Below are 13064 nucleotides of genomic sequence, written 5' to 3' on the forward strand. Positions count from 1 at the left end.
GAGTCGTGCAGGGTAGTCCAGAATGTCACGGTTTTGCCTCTTTTCATATGATGTAAGGCACAGGTATTTAAGCTGCAGTGTGTGGTGGTTGAATATGTTCTGGAAATCTTTCTGTGATATTTTGGCGTTGTACCATACCTTGGGGCAACTCATATACAGGGGGTTTCACTAAATGTGTTTGCCTCTGTAAGTTACGAAGTAATAGGAGACGGAAATATTTATTGCGGTAGGTCACCATAAGAAACGTTACACTGTCTGCGGAGCTATGAACATAGTTTATTGTGTTATTATCCAGAGAGTTACAGCAAAAAGATACAATTTTTAAATGGAACAATAGTTGTTTCTATCATGCACTGGAATCAGTAACATCAGCTGTGTATACATCAATTTAAATTACATTCTTATCACTTTCAGTTTGGGAGCTACAACCCTTCAAAGTTTCAGGGGCAGATACCACACGCTGTACATAATACATGGCTGTGTGGTGGGTGACGGATGTTCTGGCGGCGGGAAGTTGATTTAAATGAGATGTTCAAATGTGTGTCCATGTTCCTGAATGCACAATGCAATGCGCCTTCTAAAGGATCTGCGGACGAGATGTAACATCGCCGGTGTACCGAGCAACATGCGTCCTCGATGTGCCGTTTTAGATCATATGGGGATGTGGGCTCATGACATAAACACGATCCTTTAGATATCCCCACAAAAAGAAATCTAATGGTGTTAAATCGGGCGACCTTGCGGGCCATGAATGAGGACCATGGCGCCCCAACCACCTTCCTGCAAACCTGTTGTTTAGTTCTTCCACAACAGCACGCGCAGAATGGGCTGGGTGACCATCGTGCTGCATCCACATATGGAATCTCGTGTGTAGACACACATGTTCAAGGAGACCACCCAAATTGTCGACTATAAACGCGCGATATAACTCACCTGTCAGTGTACCTGGGAAGTAGTGTGGACCGATGATTTCATCCCCAAGGATTCCACACCATACATTAATAGACCACTTAAGTTGACGGTCGACAGGTCGTACCCACAGAGGATTGTCTGCGGCCCAGTATTGCACGTTATGGCAATTCACTGTGTAAGTAGGCTGTTTAGGTTTTTATATTGGTAATGCCACGTAGCGCTCTGTATGAAAATCACTGGCTGTGCTGTGTGCAGTCTGTGGCTAGTTTGCATTGTTGTCTGCCATTGTAGTGTTGGGCAGCTGGATGGATGTGTGGTGGATGTGGGGAGAGAAATGGCGGCTCACCTCCAACTGCGCAACGCTACGCGCTGTTAACATCCAGCTGCCCAACACTACAATGGCAGACAACAATGCAAACTAGCCACAGACTGCACACAGCACAGCCAGTGATTTTCATACAGAGCGCTACGTGGCGTTACCAATATAAAAACCTAAACAGCCTACTTACAACTGCACCATAATTTGTTAAAGTGGACTCATCAGAGAACATAACACCTTGTAAATACTCCAGCGTTAAATCACGCATGGTCCATTCACAGAATGTAACCCTCTCACGGAAATCGTTCACATGCAGCTCCTGGGTCAGTGACAGGCGGTACGGGTGAAGCCTGTGGCAGAGTACTATACGCCACACAGATGTGAGACTGACACCAGCGACTGCAGCAACGGCTCGTAAGCTGACATGAGGATCGTGATGTACTGCAGCTAAAGCAAACAGCTCCGTCTTCTCACTTCTTGCAGTTCTTCGTCTGTTAACTGTGGCGCATTACCAAGCTGCCTGTTTCCCGAAGTCGTTGTTCGACTCGCAAGAACGTAATGGCTGCCGGAGCTTTTCGCCTAGGATATCTCACGCGTACGCCATGGCTGCTTCAGTGGCATCGTGTCGGCACTCGCCGAGCATCAGCAACATGTTAACGTACTCGTTCTTCGTGTATGCCATCTTCATACTGTGGTATGTTGAGCCCCGTTTGTCTGCGTGGCTCGAACTGTCGGGTACACGGCCGTGTGCGGCGAAAGTCGGCAGTATAACAGCGCATCGAGGAAGCTTCTCGCTCCGTGACACCGGTGACGTTACAACTCGGCCGCGCTACATTTAGAAGGCGCATTGCGTTATGCACAGCATGTGTGGTATCTGCCCCTGAAACTTTGAAGGGTTGTAGCTCCCAAACTAAAAATGATAGGAATGTAATTTAAATTGATGTATACATAGCTGGTGTTACTGTTTCCAGTGATTGATAGAAACAACTATTGTTCCATTTAAGGGGAGTAGGACGTAAAACGGGCCGACTTGGAGCAGGAGAGGCATCACAGGACATTTTAATTTCCAGTGTCTATACTTTTACAAATAGTTCATAAAGCTCTGTCAGCATCACCAGGAAGGATTCAGGATTCGCATTCATTGCAGTGGAAGTTCGAAAACATAACAAAATAATTTTTTTACGTGTGAAATTTCATCATTTTTCCACTTACTAATGGCTGCATTTGTTGCTATAGGTACACTTTTCTTCATAAGTTAGAGAGATTCTTCGATGAATTTTGCACAGCATACATACCATACTTACAGGTGTATGAAACTCTAGAATTTATTTAATTTATGAAAAAACGAATGATCTGTTGTATTTTAAACTTCATGTTTAGAAAAAACACAAATTTTGTAGTTAATTACCTCAATTTTTATCACAGTTTTTAATAGATTTGGAAAATTCTAGAGTTTCATACACCTTTAAGTATGGTTTGTGTGCTGTGCAAAATTCATAGAACCATCTCTCTTACTTATGAAGAAAAGTCTACCTATAGAAACAAATGCTGCCATTAGTAAGTGAAAAAAATGATGAAATTTCACATGTAAAAAAAATTACTTCGTTATGTTTTCGAACTTCTGCTATGAGTGTGAATTCTGAATCCTTCCTGGTCATGCTGACAAAGTTTTATGAATTTATTTGTAAAAGTATAGACAGTGGAAATTAAAATGTTATGTGGTGCCTCTCGTGCTCCAAGTCGGCCCGTTTGACGTCCTACCCCCCTTAAAAAATTGTATCTTTTTGCTGTAACTCTGGATAATAACACAATAAACTATGTTCATAGCTCCACATACGGTGTAACGTTTCTTATGGTGACTTACCGCAATAAATATTTCCGTCGCCTATTACTTCGTAACTTACACAGGCAAACACATTTAGTGAAACACCCTGTATGTCACAGTGAACGTGGACCCAGGTGTTTATTTCAATAGTCTCCGTGAACCAGAGTTGTCCTTTCTTCTGATTCTTCATGAAAAGTATGTTGTGGACACTCCAATCTTCCAAGATAACGAAGATGAAACTAACAGTCCTATGCAATGCAGAATTGACTGTTAGATGACACTTCAGGCAGACGTACCTGTATAAAAGGAGGCGGGGAATATTGTTTCACCAGTAGAGATGTAATAACACCTATCTGTCAGGATAGCTCAATGACCAAGAACGTTGACTAGTCACTGGATGTCACCTGAGTAATACATCCATCAGGGACATTTCAGCCCTTGTACAGCAGTGCTAGTCGATTGTTGATGATGTGATTGCGAAGCGGAAACGTAAAGGAACAATCACATCCGCGATTGTGGAAGGTGGTTATAAAACATCGCATGAAATCAGCAGAAAGAATCACTCGTGAGTTCGATAGTGCTACGAGCAGTCGAGATAGCACAATGACTGCGCTAGTGAGTTATAAAGAATGGTGTACAATAGTCGAGCATCTCCTCGTAAGCCACACATTTCTGTAGTCGATGCTAAGCGACAGTTGAGATGAGGCAAACAGCGATGCCACTGGACACCAGATGACTGGAAACGTGTGTCTGGAACGATGAATCGCGCTGTTCTGTATGGGAATTGACGAATGCCTGGAGAGCGTTATGCGCCATCATGTGTAGTGCCAGCACTGAAGTACGGAGGAGATGATATTACAGTATGGAGGTGTTTTTCGTGATTAAGGTGCGGTTCCGTTATTACACTTAAGAAAACAGTAAACGCGAAAGGGTGTGAACACAATTTACAGCATTGTGTGCTGCGTACAGTTGAAGAGCAATTCGAGGACTACTATTGTTTGTATCACATGTTTCAAAATGAGTTTTTCTTTTTGATAATGCATGGCTACAATATCCTAAGAATTAACACATTCTACTGAATTTATTGAACAGTTACATGTTTTGTGACAGATTATTTATTACGTTTTAAATGAAAATATTTTATGGCTTCTTTTTACAGCCATGCCGGTCATTTCACTTTGCATCTATGTGAAGTATATCATATTTGTTTTTCTTTGTAAATATTTATTGTTTACTCCTGTTTTTCTGACATGTTCTACATTTGGATGAAGTCCTCTCTGTGGATCTATTGGAACGAAAAGTACATCTAATCTAATCTAATCTACTCAGCCTGGCAGTAGACCCTGTCATGAAGCAGTATCTGTAAGGTAACGGTTTGTGGACAGTAAAAATGGACTGGCTTTTCCAGTAATCTGACCTGAAATCGATGGGAAACATTTGGGATGATTTAGGTCGTCGACTTTGCTGCTGATCCCAGTGTCCAACATCACTACCTTCTCTAGTTCCGGCTCTGGAGGAAGATTAGGCTGCCTTTCCTCCACAAGACATTCAGACACCTCATTGGAAGTGACCCCAGCAGAGTTCAAGCCATTATAAAGGCGAAGGGTGGACACATCGCATATTAATGGCCAGTAATAGGAGTCTGGATACTTTTGATGATGATGATGTTTGGTTTGTGGGTCACTCAAGTGCGCAGTTATCAGCGCCCGTACAAATTCCCAACTGTTACTCAGTCCAGTCTCGCCATTTTCATGAATGATGGTGAAATAGTGACGAAAAAACAAACACCCAGTCATCTCAAGGCAGGTGAAAATCCCTGACCCCGCTGGGAATCGAATCCGGGACCCTGTGCTCGGGAAGCGAGAACGCCACCACGAGTTGCGGACTGGATACTTTTCATCATATAGTATACAGCCGTGGTTTGTCGAACACTCGGGGATCCTATCACACCTCTGCTGGCCGATTAAGTCAGCTGATCTTAAATTCTGTAGGAAATGTCTGGAGCTATGCTGAACAGTGGATGACAAGTGTCAATCAGCATCACCAGAAACTGATAGTTTCATGGGGTGTGATCATTAATGAGTGGCTTCAGCTGAATATGGCATACCTCATTGAATATGGCATACCTCATGGGCCCACTTCCTCGCTGGAATAAGGACGTTATGAATGCTAGAGGTGGTGTTTCACAGTATAGTCGGTACAGAATGCCGTGGTTGACAGATGTGCAGACGGCAGGACACGTGTGTGTGTGTGTGTGGGGGGGGGGGGAGCGGTAGTGGTGGGAGCTGCAGGCAGGCGTTGTAAGGGAAATGACGAGCGCTGGAGGAGAAGTGCCGTTCTAAACTGAAGACCACCCTCACATTTTTTGCACTAATGGGCCCCTCCGTGCACACAATTGAATGGTTGCCATTCAAAAAGATAAACTGTCACCTGTGCTTTCGTTAGTATCTAACAAGAATTCGCGGAAAATGTGGCGATTTATTTTCACCTGGCTTGTTAACCAGTTGCAACTTTCAGAGAAGCGTCACATTTCTTTGGGAGTCATTTTAAAATTTGCTTCTTTTGCCAAAACACAGTACGCAGTCTCACCTCACTAACATGTTGTGCAGAAACAATTGTGAGAGAATTCTGAAAAAGTGGTTTATTAAGTCAGGAACTCGGGAAAAATGTCAGTAGCTTATGAAAAAAGCATATCTTCAGTACAAAAAAAAACGTGTAGTCTCTTCACTTATGTTGTTGCAAAACCCATAGCATTTCTCGTTCCATCAGCTATTGATGGCCTCTAAAATTACACTACTGGCCATTAAAATTGCTACACCAAGAAGAAATGCAGATGATAAACGGGTATTCATTGGACAAATATATTATACTAGAACTGACATGTGATTACATTTTTACGCAATTTGGGTGCATAGATCCTGTGAAATCAGTACTCAGAAAAACCACCTCTGGCCGTAATAACGCCTTGATACGCCTGGGCATTGAGTCAAACAGAGCTTGGATGCTCATGCAGCTTCTACACGATACCACAGTTCATTAAGAATAGTGACTGGCGTATTGTGACGAGCCAGTTGGTCGGCCACCATTGACCAGACGTTTTCAATTGTTGAGAGATCTGGAGAATGTGCTGGCCAGGGCAGCACTCGAACATTTTCTGTATCCAGAAAGGCCCGTACAAGATCTGCAACATGCGGTCGTGCATTATCCTGCTGAAGTGTAGAGTTTCGCAGGGATCGAATGAAGGGTAGAGCCATGGGTCGTAACACATCTTAAATGTAACGTCCACTGTTCAAAGTGCCGTCAATACGAACAAGAGGTGACCGAGACGTGTAACCAGTGGCACCCCATACCATCACGCCGGGTGATACGCCAGTATGGCGATTACGAATACACGCTTCCAATGTGCGTTCACCGCGATGTCTCCAAACACGGATGCGACGATCATGATGCTGTAAACAGAACCTGGATTCATCCGAAAAAATGACGTTTTGCCATTCGTGCACCCAGGTTCGTCGTTAAGTACAGCATCGCAGGCGCTCCTGTCTGTGATGCAGTCATGATCTCCGAGAAGATAGTCCACGTTGCTGCAAACGTCGTCGAACTGTTCGTGCAGATAGTTGTTGTCTTGCAAACGTCCCCATCTGTTGACTCAGAGATCGAGACGTGGCTACACAATCCGTTACATCCATGCGGATAAGATGCCTGTCGTCTCGACTGCTAGTGATACGAGGCCGTTGGGATCCAGCATGGCGTTCCGTATTACCCTCCTGAACTCACCGATTCCATATTCTGCTAACAGTCTTTGGATCTCGACCAACGCGAGCAGCAATGTCGCGATACGATAAACCGCAATCGCGATAGGCTACAATCTGAACTTTATCAAAGTCGGAAACGTGATGGTACGCATTTCTCCTCCTTACACGAGTCAGCACAACAGCGTTTCACCAGGCAACGCCGGTCAACTGCTGTTTGTGTATGAGAAATGGATTGGAAACTTTCCTCGTGTCAGCACGTTGTAGGTGTCGCCACCGGCGCCAACCTTGTGTGAATGCACTGAATAGCTGATCATTTGCCTATCACAGAATCTTCTTCCTGTCGCTTAAATTTCGCGTCTGTATCAGGTCATCTTCCTGGTGCAGCAATTTTAATGGCCAGTAATGTACATTCTTTTATCGAAAAAATCTGTAATTAGTGGAATAACACAGTAGATAGTAATGATGTGGAAAAATACTCTGCTCCTTGCTTGTTGTTATCATTTGCAAAATCTCAATTCGATATCTGAAACCGCTTATGAAATATGAGGAATGTTGTGGATATTTCACTCTGGCTTCATCACTGGCGCGGCGCGACCTCAAATGAGTGTTCTATGTCTAAAAAATGTTCAAATGTGTGTGAAATTTTATGGAACTTAACTGCTAAGGTGATCAGTCCCTAAGCTTACACACTACGTAACCTAAATTATCCTAAGGACAAACACACACACCCATGCCCGAGGGAGGACTCGAACTCCGCTGGGACCAGCCGCACAGTCCATGACTGTAGCGCCTAAGACCGCTCGGCTAATCCCGCGCGGCGTTCTATGTCAGATCAATTTTCTCAAGATTGGTGACAGATAAATAGCTCTACCCAAGTCTAAAGAATAATTCGATATGTTAGCTACATTTCATATGCAACAAAGTATTATGTAATATGCACCAAATGCAAAATCATTTTTAATTGCAAACATTTCCGAATTTCGCGCAGTGTCTTACTTCCAGGTAAATATCACAACAACTATGATCATTAACGAAATGATGGGCACATCAACATGAACCTGACATATAAAGCTATAAGAAAGCAAAAATGTACTTTTTTTGTTTTACAGAATAGTTTCTGTAAGATCGTTTGAGAAGGATTGCAGGGTGTGCGCCTCGCTGACCGGCCGAAAGGTGAAAAACAGCTGTCGGCCTCTCTGCGCATCGGCCGCCGTATCTTGCGTGGACTCTACTGGTGCAATGTCTCTTGGGGGGTGACTGGTGTCTGTCGTTCTGTGTTGTTACGAGGAGAGAGTGTGAGGCGGTCGGTGTTGGGCCGGCAGGCGTGGCGCTGGCGGCGGGCCTGCTGTTCGGGCTGGTGACGATGCTGGTGCAGTACGTGGGCCTGTTCATGACGGGCCTGCACACGGGCCTCTTCTGCGCCGTGGCGGGGCTCGCCGTCGCCGACCAGCTGCTGGGCTGGGCGCCGCCCTCCGCCTGGGCCGCCGCCGCCTCGCTCCTCATCGCCGGGCTCGTCTTCGCCGTGCTCAACCTCTACTGCCAGAAAGGTGAGTCCAGGCCTCGCCTCACCGCGGCGGCGGCATTGCCCGCGGCCCACTCGCTCCTATACATAACCCTGAAAAAGAGGTCAAATGTTTTGCGAAATGGTAGACATGATGTACATATGCAGGGTGTAAACGGTATAAGGCGCCAAAATTATACAGGTGGTACATCTCGGTGTACTTGACAAAAACGTCTAATGACATTTTCTTCTATCGTGCACTTCATTTTTGTATCATTAAAACCCAATGTTCGTAGGATAGATAGTATACGCATTTCTGAATACGTAGTCTGTAACCTCCCCCTCACTTATCGACCTTAATGACAGTAAAAATTAAACCGTGTACTGAATGGAAATTCGGGAAAAGCAATCGTCACCGAAGTCAATCTGTCGGTAAAGAGGTAGGAAAGGGTTACATCTAAATGAAAGGAAAAATGCAAATGAAACTGGTGGAAATTAATTTTGAAAAGGGGTACAGTTAATAAAGAAAGTAAATGTGCGGTCGTTACGTTAAAAGTTACTGGCGTTAATTAGATATTTGAGGAAAATTACGGTCGGCAGTCCTATGGACAACTACTATAATAACTGAAAAAGAAAGGTTATTGCACATATAATTAGCACTAAAAGCGTGGCATCTGAAGGTTGACACGTGTTGTGTGAAAACTGAATGTTTGTCAGAAGTAATAAATTTCGCTACACTCTGACTTAATTTAGCAGAAGAATTAATAAAACTGGAAAATTGAAAGTTAATTTAGTGACTGAAATTAATAGTGAGCTTTGTTTCTGAAGCATACGAAATTCAGTAAAATAAGGTTAGTCTTGGGCTACCTCAACAATCATTTCAAAAGCTACTTGAATCTACGCAATTTAGAAATAAGAGATTTAACTTTGAACTTGAATTAAATGATTCTGAACAATTAACAATAGTAAAATTTAGTACGTACCAAGCTGAGTTGCAGTCACAGGTAAGCTAAAATATGGTAACAAAACTCGCACTCTTAATTTGTGCTTGTGTAATCTAAATATTGTAGCCAGCTATGAATACCTTAACTGACCTTTGAAATTAAAGCAGTGAAATCGAATGATATTACTTTAAAGGTGGCTTTTCAATTTCAACGACACTCGGGTACATTCCAGAAAACGAAGGGATCCTGCTTGGTAATGCAATTGGTACAATGAGCAACATAGGTTCATGCTACGTTGCTGTAATTTAAAGAGGCAAATGGAACAATTTTAAAAGCTGAGGTCTGCCATACAGTTCTAAAACGTTACGTGCTTCCAGTCTTCCTTGGTGGTTGATTGAAGGTTTGAAGTCGTCGATCGAGGAGGTGGCGACAGTCACTCATTGTCGGCCGTCGCTGTTGCAGAAGCTGGATGTTGGCGCGCCTTCTTCTCGACATGGTCACCAGGCGAAACAGGCTCTTGATGTGCGCCAGCTAATGCTTCCCGTCCGCGACACCGTGTCAGAAACTATCATAGCAAGTCAAGCGCAATTACATGCTGCCAAACCCCGAAAGTGCGGCAACTCGCAGGAGCGTCACACCACACACCTGCTCCACCGCCCTACTCCAGCGAGACTCCCTCTCTGCCCGCGCTCCATGCGGCAGAGTTAACACTACCAAAGATCCTAAACACTCTGGTTCTCCACACGACCTATCGATGTAATCGTTCGATAGCATAGTTTTCCCTAGGCCAGACCCAGCGCAAAAATACAAATAATATTGCATTTATGTCGATGTATAATTGGTTTGTATATATATATATATATATATATATATATATATATATATATATATAGTAAACCAATTACAATATATAAAGACACAGAAATGTCATATCTTCAGGTAACAAAATAAGGAAAAAAATTTATAGTACAATAGATGGAAATAGGAGGATATGCATTTCCGGCGTTACAAGTCAACCGACAGCACACGGCGTACCGAGCTTATTGCCTACAATGACGGGGCGGCCAGAGAAAGGCAACGAGCCGTCAGAGGAATGAAATCATTAGACGTGTACAACGACGTGGTGTGATAATTGGGTGGTACCGAAAAAAGGAATGTAAACGGTTTCTGGATTGTCAAGAATGTGTAAATCGCTTTACGTGAATTGAATACAACCAGTCTGTTTCTCAACAAGTCGTAACGAAGGTCGTAGTAGTAATGACAAGCTAATATCAAACACAATGTATTTCCATTAGTACAAATTCAATCAATCACTAAGTAGTTAGTTGTGCATTAATTACAATCAACTGTTTCACCTTTTTACGGCAATGCCATAACGAATACTAAATTCACATTATTTTCCTTCTGTACAACAACATCGTAACGAAAAGAAAACCCATTACTTCGTTTCCTCTTACACCAATACTACCATAAATGTTCGAAATGACCACCATTCGCTTCTACACATGCTTCATTACGGCGAACCCAGTTTCGTCGCACTCGTTCACACACATGCACATTGGCCTTTATGGTATTGGCAGCATCTAAAATCTTCTGCGTCAATTCGCCCACATTATTTACTGGCTTAGCATAAACAAGTTCCTTCATATGGCCCCAAAAGTAAACATCCAGTGGATTTAAATCAGGGCTGCGTGCTGGCCATCGACGTGGACCCGAACGCCCGACCCTTCGTCCTGGAAATCGACTATCCATAAACCTGCGTACTCTGTGACCAATGTGGGGTGGAGCACCATCGTGGAGGAACCACATGTTATGACGTATGCCTAACGGAATGTCTTCTAACAACGTTGGTAACAATGTTTCCTCTAGAAACGTTCGGTAATAGTTACCAGTCAAACGTGTAGGTAAAACATAGGGCCCAATAATGTAATTATCGAGCATGCCCGCCCACACATTTACGGAAAATCGTCGCTGAAAATGTGTTGCCACTACGTAGCGAGGATTGTGTACACTCCAAGTGTGCATGTTATGGAAATTATTTATTCCGTCGCGAGTGATACGAGCTTCATCTGTGACGACTATTTTGTTGACAAAATCATGCTGCGCACTGTGTAACAAAAACCACTCTGGGAATTCACGTCGTGGGGGGAAATCTTGTTCTTCCAATGCTTGTACGCGTTGAATGTGGTAAGGCCGCAGACGCTCCTCTTGCAAAGTGCGATGAACGACAGTGTGCAATATACCCATGTGGCGGGCGATGCTTCTAGTACTCTGAGAAGGATCCTCCTGGATGCGGTCCAGAATTCTTTCCTCAGTTTCCAACATACGATGGGCGCGTTGTGGGCCTCTGCCTTCTGCGCGGGGCAGTAAAGAGCCAGTATCTCTCAATCTAAGGAAATTAAATACGTACTCGTCAGTTGTATTCTGTCATGATGTAACAAAAACGGAAAGCATATCAGAACAGAAGATACGTTTCGCATACGGACGAAAATTTACAAAGGTGCAGATAACTACTGTACTTCATTAAGAAGTAAATGCATAATAATCGCGTACAAGTAGAGAATTACAATGACACAAACCTCTGGTGCACAGCAGCAAATATCTTTCGTGCAGGAAGTCGTCGTTGTGGGAAGCGTTCTCGATAAATTCGTACAGCTGCCCTGGCAACACCTTTTGCCTGGCCATAAATTAAATGCATATCGCATAGTTCAGCTATAGTAAATCTCCTTTCCATCCTAACAGTTAACAGAGTTGCAATAACATCTGCACAGGTTACTCGCCCACTGTCGTCGCTCGGTGTATTACAATGACGCAGCCACTCAGGCCGCAGTTGCCTATGTGTTTACGATTTACGCTCGCGATGTCAGTACGCGCAGCGGGCAATAACAGAAACCGATTGCGTACGTACGTGCACGGACAAGTTATCTACTTTTCCAAAACCATTATCCTGAGACGAACTGTTTTTTTTCTGGGACAACCGTAGGAAATAAGCAAACATGTTACTAGACTTTTTAGTCAAGCATTGCGAGATGTGCCATCTGTATAATTTTGGCGCCTTATACCGTTTACACCCTGTATGTGACGTACATGTAAAGACGAACAAATTATTACAGTTTCAGAAAAACTGGATGAATTATTCGAGTCAAAGAGCTTCAGAAATTGAGCAAGTCTATAATGCTTTGTTCCGCCTCTGGCACTTACGCAAGCAGTCATTTGCCTTGGCATTGACTGACAGAGTTGTTGGATGTTCTGCTGAGGGATATCGTGTCAAATCCAATCCAATTGGCGCGCCAGATTGTCAAAATCCCGCGCTGGTTGGAGGACCCTGTCCATAATGCTTCAAACGTTCTCAGTTTGAGAGAGATCAGGCGACCTTGCTGGTCAAAGTAGGGTTGGGATCCATGAAGACAAGCAGTAGAAACTCTAGCCGTGTATGGGCGGGCGTTATCTTGCTGAAATGAAAGTCCAGGTTGGCTTGCCATAAAGATCAATGAAATGGGGCGTAGAATATCGCCAATTTACCACTGTGGTATATAAAGGGTGGTCCATTGATAGTGAACGGGCCAAACATCTCACGAAATAAGCATCAAACGAAAAAACTACAAAGAACGAAACTCGTCTAGTTTGAAGGGGGAAACCAGATTGCACTATGGTTGGCTTCCTAGATGGCGCTGCCATAGGTCAATGGTCAATGGTGGCCGAGCAACTGGCTCGTCAAAAGACGCCAGTCACTACTCTTGATGAACTGTGGTATCGTGTTGAAGCTGCATGGGCAGCTGTACCTGTACACGCCATCCAAGCTCTGTTT

At 43.8% G+C, this 13064-nt stretch overlaps 1 protein-coding gene across 1 annotated transcript in view; it reads left to right on the forward strand.

Moving 5' to 3' along the window:
• Window positions 1-13064, forward strand: part of LOC126175039 (transmembrane protein 198) — a 174940-nt gene that overhangs the window by 120714 nt on the left and 41162 nt on the right. Inside the window, exon 3 of the mRNA XM_049921541.1 lies at window positions 8134-8358. Coding sequence (XP_049777498.1) covers window positions 8134-8358 — 225 coding nt within the window. The remainder of the gene's footprint in view (window positions 1-8133; window positions 8359-13064) is intronic.

Source organism: Schistocerca cancellata, chromosome 3 (genome assembly GCF_023864275.1).
Source record: "Schistocerca cancellata isolate TAMUIC-IGC-003103 chromosome 3, iqSchCanc2.1, whole genome shotgun sequence".
NCBI classification, from domain to species: domain Eukaryota; kingdom Metazoa; phylum Arthropoda; class Insecta; order Orthoptera; family Acrididae; genus Schistocerca; species Schistocerca cancellata.